At 45.4% G+C, this 20,989-nt stretch overlaps 1 protein-coding gene across 1 annotated transcript; it reads right to left on the reverse strand.

The window, feature by feature from the left end:
• Positions 1-74: 74 nt before the first annotated feature.
• Positions 75-20,261, reverse strand: LOC106571977 (transketolase). Its single transcript, XM_014145601.3, has 14 exons — positions 19,882-20,261; positions 17,902-18,019; positions 16,788-16,901; positions 15,931-16,028; positions 8,431-8,622; positions 8,201-8,319; positions 7,243-7,439; positions 6,901-7,065; positions 5,751-5,907; positions 5,037-5,167; positions 4,714-4,797; positions 4,483-4,576; positions 1,944-2,066; positions 75-623 (listed from the first exon to the last, which is right to left on the reverse strand). The coding sequence occupies exons 1-14, from the start codon at positions 19,986-19,988 to the stop codon at positions 436-438; spliced, it is 1,887 nt and encodes a 628-aa protein (XP_014001076.1). The 5' UTR covers positions 19,989-20,261; the 3' UTR covers positions 75-435.
• Positions 20,262-20,989: the final 728 nt, after the last annotated feature.

Raw genomic sequence — 20,989 nt, forward strand, 5'->3', positions numbered from 1 at the left:
GCATGACGGTATTTGATTATGGACATGACATCCTGCAAGAACAAGACATGAAAAAAAAAAACAGACAAGGGATGTGAAGAAACCATTCCTTTATTGGTGTGAAGTCCCAGTCAGGAGGGGCTAAAAACAGTGCTCTACACCAGACCCATGTCCACACACTCACGTGGGATTTGTGGATTTGTGGATGTTTTTGGGGGGGTCAAAAATTACTCAAAAAAAAACATTCACTGCTTACTTAGACTACAGCAGGACTCATTACTTTCTCTGGGATGGGGTGGAGTACTGAACTTAAAAGGGGTCAAGGTTCAAAACCACATTGACAGTTATTATTATTTGATTCATACTTCTTATTCTCAGAGAGGGAGAGCGGGTGTGGCCAGAAGTGCTTCCCTGTTGATGTTTCCATGACAATGGTGCCGTGGCACCGGTAGTGGTCTACTTGGCGTTGGCGGAGCTGCTGAGCATCTTGCGGACGGCCTGCACGATGGCGTCGCGGTCGATGCCGAAGATCTTGAGGAGCTCGGTGGGTGTGCCGCTGCGGGGAACGTGGTCCACGGCCATACGGTGCACATTGAAGCCCGTCTCATTTACCACAGCTGAACACACGGCCTCTCCCAGACCCCCTAAATAATTACAACCACATGTCAGTCAATCACATATATATGGTAGCCCTTTTTATAACAACATTTGTCACAAAGTGTAAGACTAGGGAGCACTATTTTCTGGGTCTTCATAGGACAAATGTGTTAAGTGCTAAGACTACATCTTACATCCTTCTCTAACTCCTTTGTGTCCATCTTGCTGAGTGGTCTGTCTTTGTGTAGTGAAACCCTGCTTTGCTGTACAGCATGTACAGTAGCTGGCCAGTCAGTCCAATCTATACATCGATTTTGTCTTCCAATCCACTGACCTTGTATCACTGACACCTCAATGGTCCACTAAGCATCACTGGGACCTGAGCCTCCCTGACAGGCCTGCCACCACCCACTCATTGACTGACGATCAGGCCGGGGGTGGCGAAGGGGGGCTGGGGGTGAGAGAGGGCGTTCTACCACTTTACTGTAGTAGCCATCTGCACTATGGGGGTTCTTGAGGTCTGGGTCTCTCCATACAGCCCCTCTAACACCCCAACCACAGCCTCCCCTTCCTCTCCCTCACATATGGTCCTCCCACCCCCTGTGGCTCTGAGTGGACGCCCACCCCCGTCCCCCACCTCGCATGCTCACCTGTCATAATACACTATTCATGCTCATGTATAGATGGGGGTGGGGATTGGGGGTTGTCACAGCATGGATTCTCTTGTTTAAAAATAAATGTTAATTTAACTAGGCAAGTCAGTTAAGAACAAATTCTTATTTACAATGACGGCCTACACCGGCCAAACCCGGACGACGCTGGGCCATGGGACTCCCAATCACGGCCAGTTGTGATACAGCCTGGAATCGAACCAGGGTGTCTGTAGTGACTGATGCAGTGCTTTAGACCACTGCACCACTCGGGAGGTTGGGGGTTAGTTAATGTTAAGATGCTGACTGTGGCATGGCTGTGCTCATTCCTTTTTTTGTTTAGTTCCATCAACGGACTGTATAAATCCCAAGGGACAAATAAGGCAACTGTGCCAAAATAAAACCACACACACTTTTTTCCCCCCTTCCTGTTTTCTAGGTCAGTGAAAGCCCAAAGGCCAGAGCAGAGCTGAAGTGGAAAAACACTGAGGGACACTAGTCTCTTCTCCTCCTCCTCCTCCTCCTGCACATGCTAAAATACTGCAGCCATGCCACTTCTCGATATCAGAGAGCATTAACCACAAATCATAGTAATGCCTGGCAACTCCATAATGTTATATCTATTACTACATACCTCAGAGGCACTCCACCACATACGCCACTGGAATAACATAACCTGAGTTCAGAAGGCAGCCTGTGTGCGCGCAGAGTACCCACCCTCGTAGTAGTGGTCCTCCACTGTGATGATGCGTCCCCTGGTGGCCTTGGCGTGCTCGACGATGGTCTTGGAGTCCAGAGGCTTGATGGTGAAAGGGTCAATCACTCGAATGTTGATCCTCTCTGATAAACACAAGATCATACACTTAGCCACAGGAAAGGACTAACAACACTCAGTCAATGTGAAATAATAATTCCTCTTAACCAATACAAGAGTAGAGAGATATCCAGACATTTGTCAATTCCGGAGCACTCTGACTCTGATGTTGGGGTGTAAATGCTTATTAAAGAGTGCCACTATCAGCCACCACAGTTGGGGATCAGGGATGGGCAACTTTCATGGGGGTGGGGGACATAAAATCTGAACTCATCATGAGGGGCCGCAGTTGCTTGCAGGTCTGCGTACCCACATCCATATACACCACCCCCCCATTGCGAGCAAAACATTTTACTGACCCCGCTCTTGACAGTGGAGAGAACTTTGTTTTACGTTTTAGAGTTAATTTCGTGAAAATCTACACATTTTGCCATGGGGTGTACAGAAAATGTTGCAGTTTTAATGCAAGTTCGCTGCAATTCTACACATTTTGCCATGGGGTGGAGAATAAAATGTTGCAGTTTTACAGCTAATTTCCTGCAATTCTACACATTTTGCCATAGGGTGGAGAGAAATATTTGCAATTTTTAATATTATATCTGAGTGAGTCTAACAAAATCAAATGGGGGCCTCCCAGCAGGTAAACTGACCATGATAACGAGTTTAGATGGCTAAAAAAGTATTCAGACCACCTGACTTATTCCACATTTTGTGGATTACATTTTTTAAATATCCTCATTAATCTACCACACAATACCCCATAATGACAAAGCGAAAACAGGTTTAGAAATGTTTGCAAATGTATATAAAAAAAAACGCCTTATTTTCAAAAATATTCAGACCCTTTGCTATGATACTCGAAATTGAGCTCAGGTGCACCCTGTTTCCATTGATCATCGTGCATGTCAGAGCAAAAACCAAGCCATGGGGTCAAAGGAATTGTCCGTAGAGCTCTGAAATAGCATTGTGTCGAGGCACAGATCTGGGGAAGGGTACCAAAAAATGTCTGCGCATTGAAGGTCTCCAAGAACACAGTGGCCTCCATCGTTTTTAAATGGAAGGAGTTTGGAACCACCAAGACTTCTTAGAGCTGGCCGCCCAGCCAAACTGAGCAATCAGGGGAGAAGGGCCTTGGTCAGGGAGGTGACCAAGAACCCAGTGGTCACTCTGACAGAGACCCAGAGTTCCTCTGTGGAGATGGAGAACCTTCCAGAAGGACAACCATCTCTATAGCACTCCACCAATCAGGCCTTTATGGTAGAGTGGCCAGACGGAAGCCACTCCTCAGTAAAAGGCACATGACAGCCTGCTTGGAGTTTGCCAAAAGGTACCTAAAGAACTCTCAGACCATGAGAAACCAAGATTGAAATATTTTGGCCTGAATGCCAAGCGTTACGTCTGGAGGAAACCTGGCACCATCTCTACTGTGAAGCATGGTGGTGGTAGCATCATGCTGTGGGGATGTTTTTCAGCAGCAGGGACTGGGAGACTAGTCAGGATCAAAGCAAAGATGAACGGAGCAAAGTACAGAGAGATCCTTGATGAAAACCTGCTCTAGAGAACTCAGGACCTCAGACTGGGGCGAAGGTTCACCTTCCAACAGGACAAAGACCCTAAGCACACAGCCAAGACAATGCAGGAGTGGCTTCGGGACAAGCCTCTGAATGTCCTTGAGTGGCCCAGCCAGAGCCTGAACTTGAACCTGATCAAACAAGCGTTTCGCTACACCCACAATAACACCTGCTAAACACGAGTATGTGACGATAACATTTGATTTGGATTTGACATCTCTGGAGAGACCTGAAAATTGCTATGCAGCAACACTCCCCATCCAACCTGACAAAGCTTGAGAGGATCTGCAGAGAAGAATGGGAGAAACTCCCCAAATACAGGTGTGCCAAGCTTGTAGCGTCATACCCAAAAAGAGTCGAGGCTATAATCACTGCCAAAGGTGCTTCAACAAAGTACTGAGTAAAGGGTCTGAATACTTATGTAAATGTGATATTTCAGTTTTAAATTTGCAAAGAATTCTAAAAACCTGTTTTTGCTTTGTCATTATGGGGTATTGTGTGTAGAATAAGGCTATAACGTAACAAAATGTGGAAAAAGTCAAGGGGTGTGAATACTTTCTGAATGCACTGTATATATACAGTATATATCTCCATCCGAGGGCCTTCAAAAGGGGGGGCGGGCCGCCAGTTGCCCATCCCTGCTCCAGATCATGATGAACGGTCCAATGCCTTAATGGGACAAATCTCACAACAAAGTGTCAGTATGTGTGTGTGTGCGTGCATGTTTGTGTGTGTGCGTGCATATGTCACTCAGAAGACGTTGATGCCATCAGTGCCTGGGTAAAGAGCACATTTGCTAACAGCAAATGTAGAATATAGACCGAGTTACTGTGACGGATCTATGTAACTTTCCAAAATGACGCTTCTGTACCCTTCTTTAGCATTTCAGCAGCTGCCAGTGCCTCATGAAGGGTCACGCCCGCTCCGATCACTGTCACATGATCATCGTTGGTCTTGTACACAACCTGGTGGACAAGGGATGGAGGTTTCTATTATCTAGGCATATTTCAATTAAAATAATGTAGCAAGCATGTAAGTACTTTAAAGACAGTTGTAAGTCCTTAGAGGGGCAGTGCAGTAAAAAAAACATTGGTCTCCGTACCTTCGCCTGTCCCACATGAAAGTCCTCGTTGCTGTTGTAAAGAACAGTGTTCTCTGGGCGACTGGTTCTGATGAAACACACACCCTGAAGCACAGATGGAACATGTCAAATCAGCCTCTGGACTTTCATTACCTTGTCATTTATCAGACCGGTTTCTTAAAACAGCCATACTCAGCAAGTGTGAACGCAATATATTTTGTTTATTTAACCTTTATTTAACTAGGCAGTTAAGAACAAATTCTTATTTACAATGACGGCCTACCACCATATTGCAGAGTGAGCGCAAAGCAAGTGGCAGATGTGATAGAGAGGGTTCTGAGTACCTTTGTGTTCGCGGCCAGCTCCACAGCTTTCTCAGTGGACACGCCGTCGCTAGGGTAGAAAACGGTTGACGTGGGAATGGCTCTGAACATGGCAATGTCTTCGAGGCCCATCTGAGAAGGTCCATCCTCTCCTAGAACACACACACACGCACGTACGTACACACGCGCAAGTCAACACTTGGCCTGTTTGGGGCTGCTGAAGGTGAAAGCTACAGGGCAGGCATGCGTTCAGTGGGGCGAGTCGGCGTGGGCATGCAATGTACCTGAGGAACCAAAAGGAAGCCTGGCCGCCCCGCCACCACCACTTCCGTGACACAGAGAGAGAGAGGGAGGGAGGGAACGAGTGCTGGCCAGTGCCACACTGATACATTAATAGATGGAAGGAAGATGTGAAGAAACAAAAGCAAAGTTCAGGATTCAGGAAATAATACAGGATTATACGACGCGAGGTCAACAACGAGGGAACGATTCAACCCACTGCAGGAGTGTTACCAAAATGTTCGATCGAAACCAACTGAAGCCAAAGGCCCTCTCCACCTAAAAAGTTTTAGGGGAAGCACTATGTGACAGTAAGCCAAGTCTTCTGCAGTGGGCTGAATCGTTCCCAGAGGAACAAGTGCTGAGAGCTACGTCAGGGTCACAGTGAGGAAGTCACAGGGGTCACTACACAGACAGTTCACTAGGGGGGGGTCAAAGGTCAGTGGGCGGACTGACCGATGGACACGCCGCAGTGGGAGCCACACAGGTTGATGTTGCTCTCTGAGATGGCGGCCATACGAAGCTGGTCGTAGGCACGCGTGAAGAAGGTGGCGAATGTGCTGGCGAACACCACGTTGCGGTCCCGCGTGGCACAGCCCACCGCAATGCTCACCTGACAGAGGAGGAGAGGGAGGAAAGCGGTGTTCATGATTAAAAAGACCAGATAGAAGCCTGAGCAACTTGTGTTCTCACAGTCTGCCCAAAGTGCCTCATGTCAATCCTTAGACACATAAGCAGGGAGCCAGCATCTTTCAATTCATATGGGGGAAATGTTCTGTTTGTCCAATTTCATTTCCTGTTAGCCCTGAGAAATCCCATTCCCCATGAGGCCTTGCTAAGGGAATGGGGCCTGTGTGAGACATTGTCAGAGAGCTTTTACTCACAAAAATACAGTGCATTGGTGGTTTAAACAATGCCATGTACATTAGGTACAGCAAAGCAAAGTGTCGTTAGCTAGCATAGAGCATTATCGTTGTCAGGGACAAACAACAAGAGACTTAGAAATCCAACAAAGCATTAAAATGTTCCAATCCCTTAATAATATTTGATGCGACAGCACGGCGACGGTAAATAATTCATCTAAATAACATCTGATCTATATTTTACTTCTCTATTGTGTGTGGGAGTCACAACGAGTCACAGGCCACAACACAGCTCCATTAAACCTGCTAATGATTCCTCTGAAGGAACTGCCGCTGGAATCGTGCCGAGACATTACGAATTAATAGGTATCTTAGCCAACCAGGTAGAAGGATCCAGGCCCTAGAAGTGGGGGTGTGGCACTCTGTATGTCAGAGGTCAATAATTCACATATGAGGGTGGAAAGAAGCAGAAGAGGCCGGTTTCTACAGCCGTTCAAATACAAAGACATGCCAGGCCTACAGTACGAATGGTCTGGATGGAACTTTGATAGTCATTTTGGGTTGATGTCACATAGTGCTATCAATAACAGCTTATCATTGTTAGTTAAAAAATGTTTTTATTACTTTCTTTGGAGAGACATTAACTATCTCTTATGAAGATTTTGTGAGCAGTACACTTCAGTTCAACCTACTAGACCTAGACTCGGGTCAGATACGTGGCATTGGGTGTCAGCTAAGCTTACCATGTTCTGCTCGGCAATGTAGCACTCGACGTAGCGTTCGGGGTGCTCGTTCTTAAAGAGCTCAGAGAAGGTGGAGTTCTTGGTGTCTCCATCCAGAGCCACCACGTGCTCGTTGTAGCGGCCTAGCTTAGCCAGAGCCATGCCATAGGCCTTCCGCGTGGCAATCTGGAGCCAAACACAACCAATGGATTAGTTCATTCAAAAAAACAGGTCAGCGTAGCCGTCCATCACCATTCGTGTAAGTCAAGATAGTGCCTGTGTCTTGTTCCAGGATTTAAAGCATCGCTCTCTCTCAAACGCTCTTGCTCCCTCTCAAGTACACGCACGCGCGCAAACACGCACCTTCTCTCCGAGTTTGTAGCTGGGTGCGCTGGGCATGCGAACGTTGCGCAGGCTGACGGGCGGGGCGTCCTCAGTGGGCGTAGCGGGGTACAGGCGCTTATTACTGTTCATGATGCGCGCCTGGATGTCCTTCAGCACCCCCTCAGCCATCTCCTTGGGCAGGGGCTTCCCATGCCAGCCCATCTTGTCCTCCACAGCTATAACACACACAGAGAACATGATGAAATACACACACACCACCTCACGCACAGCAAATACGGCTTTAGTATGTATATAAACTGTGCATCGATTGGTGGGCAATCAGCTTATCTCCTATATCCGTTTGCTGATATCAGCATCGAATGGTCGTAAATTACATATTCCTCAACTCCCCCCCCCCCCCCCCACACAAAGCCTTACACATGAGTGGCCATCAAAAGACAATCCCATAGGTCAGGGCTCCACATCAAAAGCCCTATTCTCGTGACAACAGCCAGACAAAGGCCAGTGATCTGAGTATGTCCTACACATGCTGAGGGATTAACAGGCTGCTGCAGCTAAATGTCTAATGCACTGCCCAGATTACCACAGGTTTAGGTGCCCCTCAGAGAAGACAGGGAGGGCTGATTCAGGTCCATCAGACATAACTTTATGTCTTTTAAGGGACAGGCACAGATGATACCTTTTTAATTTTAGGATTAGTGGGGTTTGATAGTAGGTATTGATTACAAAGCAGCAGCCGAGCACCACAGATATTTTTGAATGTGAATGGGTAGAGGGGAGTCTGTCAGTATCCCAATCAAGCGGTGTTAGTATATTTCAGGAAAAGGTAGTGCTGCTAGCAGGGTTTCCATCTCATCCCCCCCGGTATAGTATTAGGGTTTGGTTAGTCTCTGGGTGAACCCGTCTGTACTAATACCTATAGTGGCACATGGGATTCGGTTTCTGGTGAGCTGTATTACTGTTGGGGAGTGCGTACCTGGGATTCCCTTGCCCTTGATGGTTTTGGCTACAATTGCGGTGGGCTGGTGACGGGGTTGGCTCAGAACCTTAGTCAGCTCGTCCACACTGTGCCCGTCCACAATGATGGCATTCCACCTACAAACACATACCAGGGAAAAATTGGTGGGAGTCATTTACATTCTTAGGCCCACTTTCACGGTCTCTAGGCCACACATTTTCTAGGACAGACTTTCTCCCAGCACTCACCCGAAGGCTTCGCAGCGTTTCTGGTACTTCTCCACGTGGTGCTGCAGGGGAGCTGGGTCACTCTGGCCCAGACGGTTGATGTCCAGGATGGCCACCAGGTTGTCCAGCTGGTAGTAAGAGGCGAAGGCCATGGCCTCCCACACCGAGCCCTCAGACATCTCCCCATCACCCAGCAGGCAGTACACACTGTAGCTACGGAGAGACAGACACAGACAGAATTAGACGCAAGATCACAGCAGTAAAGCTTTTGTAATAACACTAATAAACATGTAGAGTTATATGAGTAATCCACAATTTTCAATTGATTACCACTTGATTGACTAAGGGATCACAAAAGGTGCAGAACTATAACACTCTCCCTCAACATCTCCTCCCCTTCCGGCATACATTTTTCCACACAACCCCCACTCTTCATCTTCGAAATGAGGCGCCCCCTCAACCGCCCTCCCCGACACAGAGCGAACAGGAACAGTTGAAACCCTCTCAGAGCTCCCATCATCCTGCATGGTTAACAGGGCCTGACAGCTTTCCAGTCAAATAGACACATTCTCATTAAAGCGAGAAGATAGGCTGAGACACAACGCATTACGCTACGCATTCCGAACCGGACAACATTCCGGAGCCCAGAGAGGGAGCCACAGACACCTGGACCAGATACCGTTTAACATCCTCCCTCCCGGTTACTCTCAGTCTCGCCTCAGGGGAGCTGCAGCACCTCTCACTACTCACAGACAGACAGAAAGCCCTTCCCTGCACCAACACACTGGTTAAACCTCTAAGCTGCAATGCAATTTAAATCAAATCAACACAATCTAATAGGCTTACATTATGGTACACTACATGACCAAAAGTATGTGGACACTCTCTCGTCGAACATCTATTTCCAAAATCATGGGCATTAATACGGAGTTGGTCCCCTCATTTGCTACTATAAACAGCCTCCACTCTTCAGGGAAGGAACTGATGTTGGGCAACTAGGCCTGGCTCGTAGGCGGCGTTCCAATTCATCCCAAAGGTGTTCGATGGGGTTGAGATCGGGACTCAGTGCAGGCCAGTCAAGTTCTTCCACAGCGATCTCAACAAACCATTTCTGTATAGACCTTGCTTTGTGCATGGGTGCATCGTTATGCTGAAACAGGAAAGGGACTTCCCCAAACAGTTGCCACAAATTTGGAAGCACAGAATCGTCTAGTGTATGCTGTAGCGTTAAGATTTCCCTTCACTGGAACGAAGGGGCCTAGCCTGAACCATGAAAAACAGCCCCAGACCATTATTCCACCTCCACCAAACTTTACAGTTGACACTACGCATTCAGGCAGGTAGCGTTCTCCTGATGTCTGCCAAACTCAGATTTATCAGTTGGACTGCCAGATGGCAAAGCATGATTCATCACTCCAGAGAACACGTTTCCACTGCTCCAGAGTCCAATAGCGGCGAGCTTTACACCACTCAAGCCAACGCTTGGATTTGCGCATGGTGATCTTAGGCTTGTGTGCAGTTGCTCAGCCATGGAAACCCATTTCATGAAGCTCCTGTCGGTTCTTGTGCCGACATCGCTTCCAGAGGCAGTTGGGAACTCGGTATTGAGTGTTGCAACCGAGGACATACGATTCTTACGAGCTACGCGCTTCAACACTCGAGGTTCCCGTTCTGTGAGCTTGTGTGACCTACCACTTTGCGGCTGAGCATTTGATGCTCCTAGACGTTTCCACTTCACAATAACATCACTTACAGTTGACCGGGGCAGCTCTAGCAGGGCAGAAATTTGAGGAACTGACTGGTTGGAAAGGTGGCATCTTATGACGGAGCCACGTTGAAAGTCACTAAGCTCTTCAGTACGGGCCGTTCTACTGTCCATGTTTGTCTATGGAGATTGCATGGCTGTGTGCTCAATTTTATATACCTGTCAGCAACAGGTGTGGCTGAAATAGCCGAATCACTCATTTGAAGGGGTGTCCACATACTTTTGTATATGATACAATAGCAGTGTGTTGACTGACTGATTGTTATAACATATGAGTTGATGATAATGGTGATTATGTAGCTCGTTAATTACATGGACAAAAGTAGATATCAGAATATGAATGGATAAATTACTATTCTATTGTTTTGGAGGAATGACACTGTTTGAAGAGAGCTATTTACACAAAGTCAAAAGCTTTTCACAGATTAACGTTTTGCCATCCCGAATAAATCGCTGACTGTCAAAGGCTATGCCGACAGGGCATTAGGTCGGGGCAAAAGCCATACTCTTAAGACAACCGTCACACACACACACAATGGTAAGCCAACTGAGGTAACCCTTCAAATGTGCATAACGGCGTGTGTGTGTGTAAGTATGCACTTAAGACAACACACAGGAGAGTGTATCCTACACATTCTGAGGGATTACTGGGCTTCTGCAGCTCTAAACTCTAAAGCACTGCCTGGATTAGGTAGGAGTTTGGGTGCCCCTCGTAGCACAGAGATCGAGACCTTGTTCAAACACACAAAGCCTATGAAAGACAATAGGTAATAACCACATTTAAAATACACCTCCATGCGTGTAACAGGATAACTACGCAGTCTAACATTTAATTCAACCTTCTATTTAGACAGGTAGTGGATCAACCAATATTGTATTTTACCATAATGCATTGGTTGAGGTGAGTAGTCTAGTCTAAAGCTGATCTCTTCAGACAGAGAGACTCACTCACACTCTCACACTCTCACACTCACTCACTCACTCACTCACTCACTCACTCACTCACTCACTCACTCACTCACTCACTCACTCACTCACTCACTCACTCACTCACTCACTCACTCACTCACTCACTCACTCACTCACTCACTCACTCACTCACTCACTCACTCACTCTCAGCATTGCCCCAGGGAGAGGACAAGGTGAGAGTATTAGAGGGGTGAGAACATAATACATCAAACTGACAGCTCACAGTCCAAACCTGTACTGAGAGCCCTCAGGCCGTTCTGTCAAACATAGACCCAACGACAGGGAAACGTTGTCTCCACGCACACCCTCGTGAACCTGCGCCAAATAGTTTTACGTTGCACTTTGATCAGCTAAGCATGGATAATCATATTCAAACTCTATTTGCTGAATCAATTAAACAGGGTACTGTCAGTGAGGTTTTAAAGCTGTAATGTGGCATTTTGACTCACTAATCCTCACCCTCCTGCTAAATGTATTTGACACATACAGTCATTTGATTCATAGATCACTCCCTTTATCCGTGACACTGGCCTAAGAATGTAGGGCCGTATGTTTTAGGGTCACCGACTATAAGAGGAAGATTTTGGAAGAAAAGCAGTCATACATGACAGACAAGTCAGAGTTGAGTCTGGATGCTGCAGTAGCTCCTGAGAAAGAGAGAGCGAGCGAGAGGCGAGGGAAAGAGCACTCTCTCTTGTTGTTGATTTGATTAGGATCCCCATTAGCCGACACCAATGGCCACAGATAGTCTTACTGGCACATAACGAAAAATACATTGCAGACTAGATACTTTACTATTTACATACATTAACATGTAGTGTGTGTTTGCATCTATCAGTTACACATATGTCAGTACACACATACAACAAGTAGGTCACATGGGGGAGAGGCGTTGTGTCGTGAGGTGTTGCTTTATTATTTTTTTAACACCAGGTTTGCTGTTCACTTGCGCTATATAAGACGTAAGGGAGTTCCATGCACTCATGGCTCTGTATAATACTCTACGTTTCCTTGAATTTGTTCTGGACCTGGGGACTGAAAAAAGACCCCTGGTGGCATGTCTGGTAAGTGTGTGTGTCTGTGCTGTGTGTAAGTTAACTATGCAAACAATTCTCTTAGCCAAGAGACTGGCATTCATAGTATTGATATTAGCCCTTTGATTACAATGAAGAGCAAAACGTGCAGCTCTGTTTTGGGCCAGCTGCAGCTTAACTAGGTCATTATTTGCAGCGCATGACCAGATGACTGGACAGTAATCAAGACTTGCCTTGTGGAGTGTGGTGCAGAGCATCACGGACAGATCTCTCCCAATCTTTACAACCATTGAGTCAATATGTTTTGAACATGACCATTTACAACCTAAGGTAACGCCAAGTAATTTAGTCTCCTCAATTTGCTCAACAGCCACAGGTCTAGAACTTAGGGAATGATTTGTATCACAGATACAATGCAATTAGTTTTAGAGATGTTCTGGACCAGTTTATTACTGGCCACATATTCTAAAACTGACTGCAACTCTTTGTTTAGGGTTGCAGTGACTTCACTAGCTGTGGTTGCTGACGCGTGCGTACAGGGTTGAATCATCAGCATACATGGACAAACAGGCATTGTTTATTGCCAGGTCATTGAGAAAAGAGTAGAGGGCCAAAAGAGCTACCCTGTGATACACCACACTTTATATGTTTAACATCAGAGATGCTTCCAATAAAGAAAAGTTTGTGTTCTATTAGATAGACAGCTCTGATTCCACAATTTGGGAGAGGTTTTTCAACAACAGGTTATGGTCAATAATATAATATCAAAGACGTTACGGAAATCTAACAGTACAGCTCCCACAACATTTATTTCAACCAATCATCAGTCATTTGTGTCAGTGCAGTACATGTTGCGTGCCCTTCTCTATAAGCATGCTGAAAGTCTTATTAAGTTGTTTACAGAAAAATAGCATTGTATTTGGTCAAACACCATTTTTTCCAACAGTTTGCTTAGAGCTGGCAGCAAGCTGATAGGCTGGCTGTTAGAAACAATAAAGGCCGCTTTACCATTCTTGACTTTGGCTTCCCTTCAGGCCTGAGGACAAACCCTTTCCTCTAGGCTCAGATTAGAAATATGACAGATAAGAGTGGCTATAGAGTCAGCTACCATCCTCAGTAGCTTTCCATCTAAGTTGTCAATGCCAGGAGGTTTGCCATTATTGATCGATAACAAATGTTTCCACCTCTCCCACACTAACTTTACAAGATTCAAACGTACAATGTTTTTTTCATTATTCGTTTAATGCATGAGAACGATGGCTCACTGCTTGTTGTTGGCATTTCCTGCCTAAGTTTGCCCACTTTGGCAATGAAATAATCATTAAAAGAATTGACAATATCAAATGGATTTGTGATGAATAAGCCATCCGATTAGATGAAAAATGTAGTTGAATTTGTCTTTCAGCCCTAATTTAATTCAAAGTACTCCAACGTTTTTTTTCCATAATTCTTTAAATCATTGATCTTGGCTTCATAATACAGTTTCTTCTTTTTGTTAAGTTTAGTCACAAAATGTCTCAATTTGCAGTAAGTCAGACATATTAACCACTCCTCTTGCCCCATCGCTTTCAACCATACAGTGTCACGCCCTGACCTGAGAAAGCCTTTTTTATGTCTCTATTTAGGTTTGGTCAGGGTGTGATTTAGGTGGGCATTCTATGTCCTTTTTTCTATGCTTTGTATTTCTTTGTTTTGGCCTGGTATGGCTCTCAATCAGGGACAGCTGTACATCGTTGTCGCTGATTGGGAGTCATACTTAGGCAGCCTGTTTTCCTTTGGGGTTTGTGGGTAGTTATTTTCTGTTTTGTACATTTTGTGACCTGACAGAACTGTTGGCTGTCGTTCATTTTCTTGTTTTGTTTCTTATTATTAAATCATTAATATGAACACTCACCACGCTGCGCTTAGGTCCCCTTCTCCTACAGACGACAAGCGTTACATACAGTTTTTCAATTCCTCATCAATCCATGGAGACTTAACAGTTCTAACAATCAGTTTCTTAACAGGTGCATGTTTATCAATAATTAGAAGAAGCAATGTCATAAATTCATGAAGTGCAGTGTCTAGATGCTCCTTATTGTTTACATCAAATATTGTTAACATCATCCACATAAGAGTCACAGCAAAATCTTTTGTATGATTTCTTATACACTATTTTAGGCCCAGCTTTAGGAACCTTGGCTTTCCTGGATATAGCCACTATATTGCGATCACTGCATCCAATGGGTACGGATACAGCTTTAGAACAAAGTTCTACAGTATTGGTAAAAATGTGATCGATACATGATATAGTTGATAGTTCCTGTAGTGTTTGTAAACACCCTGGTAGGTTGATTAACAATCTAAACCAGATTACAGGCACTGGTTAAAGTGAGAAGCTTCCTCTTGAGCGGACAGCTTGATGAAAACCAGTCAATATTCAGGTGCCCAAGAAAATAGACCTCTCTGTTTACATCACATACACCATCTAGCATTTCACATACATTACCTAGATACAAGAAACAAGAAGAGGCTTTAGAGGAGGCAGGTGAACCTGCAACCACAACACCTTAATAACACTTGACATGAGATCTTCTCTAAGCATTACAGGGATATGGCTCTGAGTATATACAGCAACACCTCGCCATAGGCATTCCTGTCTCTTCAGTAGATGTTATATGCTTGTATTGCAACTGCTGTATCAAAGGAATTATCTAAGTGAGTCTCGGAAATGTCTAATATGTGAATGTTATCTGATGTTAGCAAGTTATTGAATTCATGACCCTTATTTCTAAGGCTACATATATTAATATGGGCTATGTTCAGGTCTTTCTTGGGTAGCTTATCAGAGATAGACATAATATGGAAAACAACTAACAAAGGAAGGGTTGGTAGTGAGAGAGATAAGGCAGTGAGAAGAGCAAAAGAAGGAGAAGAGGGTGGCTCTCTCACAGCCCTGATTATTAGAGCAGAAGAATTGACTGAACAAAATGCAGAGAAAGCGCATCCAACCCATCCCACGTATACATTCTACGGCAGACTGCTCTGTTATACAGCCCGAAAATGAAACCAGAGAATAGCAACAAAAAAATCCTATTAAAACGTTTTTCAAAGTCTATCCCTAACCCCAAAGTACAGCTCAGCTGTCCTCTACTGTTCTAGCTTTTTCTATGGATTCAGATATAAAAGGGGAATCTGCTTTTGTCATATACAGACAGCCGTAGACAGCGTTTCAGGCTCCACTGTGCCAGTGTTCACATGGCCGTTCTAGAACTCGTCTCGCACAATAAAGAAGCTGGCTTCCAAACCATGTTCAGCAGTGAAACGGCCAGCCTCTCTCCACGCCCCTACATACAAGACCAGCTATGGCTGTCAGCTTGCATCTACTCTCCGTAACTGTGGTGAAATGTCAGATGTCAGGTTGTCTTATTGTTCGCGGAGAGTGCGCACCATGACTAGAGGTGTGTCTGTTGTGTCCACGCATGCCTTTGTCTATGAACGGGCCGGCTTTATGCCTATGTGTGGGGGAGTATCACAGTATACGTTCATTGTGGGCGCATCTGATTTATTTCATTGCACATATTTCCTTGCGCTCACTTCCCTTTCTCTATGCTATGTATCGGATTATTTGTGTGTTGGTCTGTCTGCCTCGTGTGTTCTTGTATAGCCAGACAACGTATGACCGCGCATCTAAAGAATGACAGACGGGTGTCGAGCATGTCACTGAGTCCTATGCTGAAGTCCATATAATGTGTGGGAGAATGGTCTCTCACCTGGCCTTGTCAAAGTATTTCCCAGTGTAGGCCATCCCGCAGGCAGCCCCCAGACCCTGTCCAAGAGAGCCGGTGGCCACATCCACAAACTGCTGCTTCTGTTAACACACACACACACACACACACACACACACACACACACACAAATGTTAGACATTACACAAACACATACTAAACATGCATTACACCAACAAACACACACTACACATTAAACAAAGTCATCAAACATTACATCAATTACGCCGTTAAATTGCACCGACAGAAACTAATCCCACACAAAGACTACATAACACACCCACATTCAGTTCTCATTACCATCAAAATCACATACTGGCCACAAAACACACACTTCCTCTCAAACACACTTCTTAAATATACACATTCATTCAGTGGTCATATTAACAGCTCAACAGGGTAAATCAATGTGTAAGCATTAGATGAAGAGACTAATCAGTGGCTTACTCATGCATGTGTGAACAGGGCATGGCATTACTAGGAAGTTACTGGGCGTGCACACAAAAGGGGCCTTGGACAGCCTGTCTGTCACACAAGCACATACAGTCTACACTCCAGTATATAGTGTATGTTGTGTGCTCAGACTTCCTCTCTTCAACAAGGGAATACAAGTGCTCTGACAAAGGGACAAGTAGGGCTTCGGAGGATAAATTTGACTGTTTAACAAACAGGTAAAAAAACAGTCATGGGTGAACGGGGTCTGCGAGAGAGAAAGGGCTAAAGATAAGCCAGGCTTTTAAAAGGCTAACTCTCACTGTGTCAGTGGAGTGCAGAGGTTATTTGTGGGCTAAACAAGGTGGTGTCGTGTGGATCGACAGGTCACTTCCTGTTCCTATTCTCACCGGCACAGGGTGTCCCTCCAGGATGGAGTCGACCTTACGGAGGTTGAGCAGTTCGCTCTCCTTCAGGTAGCCTGTCTCGGCCCACACCGCGTAAAGCACCGGGGCTGCATGGCCCTGGAGGAGACAGAGAAAGAGAGGGAGGGACAGAGTTAGAGAGAGAGAGAACAGTCTCGCAGATACAAGTTACGACTTTGTTACCATCGCACACAGACATGACCTCATGCAGACAGAACATGCACAATGGACCCTAGTTAACGTAAACAAACTTCAACGATTCACTACAACCATCTTTTACAGCCGAGCTGTTATTCCCTATGTTAGACTCTCACATACAGTATCACACTCGGTACCTGGAACACTTTCATTTCTTGGATTGAGAAACTCATCCCAAACGTTCTTCCTTCCACACCTCCTAAATGAATGATATTCCAGTAGTCCCAATAGGATTACATTCCCGCCTCCCGGTCAGTCTCCTAAAGGTCCCAGGTCTCTGCTCCAGATTACATGCTTACTCTACAAATTGGGCCTTTAAAAACTCTCAATCATATGGCTGGCTCTTCCCAGCACAGACTGGCCAATGCAATCTGACTGGTTAAAAATCCTATGAACATACAGCTTTCCATCAATTCATCAGGTCGATTTTTGGAAATGGAATGAGTTTGATACAGAGCCCTTGAGCTGGCTACGGGTTCTAGCCACTCTGCCAATCTACTCTGACAAACTTGATAAACGGAGTCTGATGCCCAGGCGGGCGACTGAAAGACAGATCAAGTGTCCCACATCTGTCCAATGAGGCTAATGAGGTCATGACGGAAGGGGAGGGGCTTAGCTACTACAGTAGGCCTTACCTTAGAGGTGAACATGGAGGCACTGCTTCTGAATGGACTTGGCAGACGTCATACTTTATCACAGACTCAATAACAATCAAATTTAGATAGGTTGAGCACAGAGGCATTAAGGTTAAATCATTTCAAATAAATAAGGGAAAGTGTACCTTTGGAAGCCTTCACACTGTGCATGTAAACGTTTCACCACTATCTGGGCCTGGGATGCCTGTATTTCCCCGGAGGGAGGTTAAGGGGTTAGGGATGTCTAGATGGGTTGAGAGTGGTACCTTGGAGAGGACGAAGCGGTCGCTGTTGATGTTCCGGGGTTCCTCAGGGCGGTACTTCATGGTGTGGAAGAAGAGCACAGACATGATCTCTGCCACACTGCAGCATGATGTGGGGTGACTGGAGGCCAGAGAGGACAGGACAACGGGTCAGACCAGGGCTCTGACTGACACATGCACACACAAATAAAACACACACACCTTCACGTGCTCAGCTCACACTGAAGTGTGTAGCTGGAAAGTGTCACACACACGCACACTAAATGACCTACAATCAGTATAGACTACTACATCGCCCTCCAATATTTCCAGTAGACACACACATGCAGACACATTGACAGTCAGAGCCAAGACTTCACACACTGTTGGAAGATCAAAGGAAACAAAGGCCTCTTCAGCTGCATTTGATCACCTAGACTTAAACTCTGATATTCATTTTTCACTGAGTGCTGGGGTAAGCCTATAGTAGTCTGTGTACCAACTGTAACCATCATCTTGTAAAAAAGCGTTAACACTCATTCACAACAATCAATCCACTGTTTGACTGTAACACAAGGCAGACCCTCTTCAATACATTCAGTCAGGGTTAGACAGTTACCCAACACTTTAGACAGTTTTATTACAGCTGACCACAAAAACCCTTATTTTGTTTATTGCCAAAACTCCATGCTTGAAGCAAAATGCAAAAGACATCAATATAAAAACGTTATTTGAAAGCATCTATAACATGTGAGATTCCAAACAGAGCATGGCCATTTATAATACTTCACCATAGCACAGGTGCCAGGTACCCACCAGAATTATTATTTTTATCAACCTGAAACGGAAAGGTGGTCAAAACAGACAAACAATGACTAAAATAAATATGTGTTTAAGTAAATCATCAATGAAAAGACAAATAAATGAACCACAAAAAATTAAGTATAATTCTGCCTTGGCCTTATTTGACGAAGTGGAATTAGAAACATTCACTAAAAGGTGGTGTCCCTGGTTATAATGCCTCTAATAACATATGTTATGTGAGCTGTTTACTATACTGTAATAAATGGCTAAGGAAATAAGAACATCGAATGAATGAATGTCTCAAAATGTAAATAACATGTGTTCTAACAACATTTGCCGCTATCTGGCATTTTTCTTAACCCCAATATCGTGTGCCCCCAAAAATATACAAAGGACAAGCCTGAAAAATAATTTTCGAAAGCGAGGGCATTGGTTGGAGATTGCCCAGGTCGCAGTGGACCGACGAGCATCAAAATCAGCCCGTCACCAATGAAGAGGATGGGAGTTGAAGGCTGAATTTACGCAGGTGCGTTGGAGCGCCAGGCACGAACGCGGTCCCTTTAGTTGCGGCGGACGAACCCCACGTCGCCACCACGTGTAACTACCCATTCATTATTGAATCACATTGAAGGGGTTTTCGCTCACATCTTACATAACCAGAAAAAATATGAATTCAAAGATTTAAAAAAGTCCTACCGTTACGCTAATGCACGTTCGAAAATAATGTTTCAATGCACCTGCAACGAGTAGTCTATTTTTTTCAGTTTTTTTAAAAAGTATTTAACCTTTATTTAACTAGGCAAGTCAGTTAAGAACAAATTCTTATTTACAATGACTGCCTACCCCAGCCAAACCCGGACGACTTGTGCGCCGCCATATGGGACTCCCAATCACAGCCTGGATTCGAACCAGGGACTCTTGCACTGAGATGCAGTGCCTTAGACCGCTGCGCCACTTGGAATCCCTATCACAACATAATAAGACATAACACAATTGCTGCATATTTTATCTACATCTATATGTATTAGCATGGTTTAAAAACCCAATTTCATCCATGTCAAATATTTATGCCAAATGGACAGCTAAAATTAAGAACAGTAGCCTTTTCTGGAGCGATGCGTAATATACGCACACAATGTCCGAGCCATAGCCTGCATGGACACCTCATATCGCGCATTTATTTTTCTGCATGGTTCTTACCCACTGCCTGCAGCAGTTGTAGCCTTGATAGAATTGATCCTGAGCCGGTTGGCGATGTTCCTAAGCGTCTGCAGGGTCTGCTGGTCGGGTTTGTGATAGTCCTCCATCTGTGCGCACTTCTGTCAAAAATACACTTTAACAAAGTAAAATACTGTCCGGGATAAAAACACGAACAACGTCAGGGTAAAGACTAGGAAAATCGCCTTGAACCTGTGCGGGGGATAGAGTCAGAGAGAATTACAGAGAGAGGGGCGTTGGTAAACCTATGAATATGGCTAATCTAGAGCTAAAAAGGAGAGATAGACCGCACACGGGCTCAACGACCACAGAGTGCGTGTGTGTGTGGCAGTGCAGGCTACACATGGGCGAAGTGGCGGAGGCGGAGTTGTCAAGGCCAAGTGCAATGGACTTACTGTCACGCCCCCTCCGTCCCCACACCGCGTCAACACTGTCGCTCGTACTGCGGGGCCAAACAACAGGGGTGGCATCGGCATAATGAGCTGTCGTAGGCTACTCTCTGCTACTTCTGTCAAAGATCAGGGAAAAGTGCAAGATTGCAATTGCATAAACTGTAGGTAGTTAGCTATATGAGCCATTTCGTCTCCATTGGTACAGGGGTTCCCAAACTTGTTCACTCGTGCCCCCCTTCCAGCATTGGGGAACATCCCGCGCCTGCGCTGTGGGATGTTGAGGATGGATGGGGGAAGAATTCAGAAATGACACTATACTAACTAACCTAGGCTAATGATAATCTATGCTCCCAATGTTGACCTGACTCACTCAAACACACTACACTGCACAACTGCACCCACCATAACAACATCTGCCAACTCTCATCACATATGTCCTTGCTGCTCACTTCAGTTTTGTCGCTATGTAAAAATGGGGCAGAATATGTGAACAAAAGTGGCACCATGAGTTGATTGAAAAGATGGCCACTGGGCCTCCCGAGCTGCGAAGCATCTGAGGCACTGCATCCCAGTGCTTGAGGCGTCACTGCAGACCCGGGTTCGATCCCAGGCTGCGTCACAACCGTCCGTGACCGGGAGTCCCATAGGGCGGCGCACAATTGGCCTAGCATCGTCCGGGTTCGTGGAGGCTTTACTTG

Source organism: Salmo salar, chromosome 15 (assembly GCF_965601325.2).
Source record: "Salmo salar chromosome 15, fSalSal1, whole genome shotgun sequence".
NCBI classification, from domain to species: domain Eukaryota; kingdom Metazoa; phylum Chordata; class Actinopteri; order Salmoniformes; family Salmonidae; genus Salmo; species Salmo salar.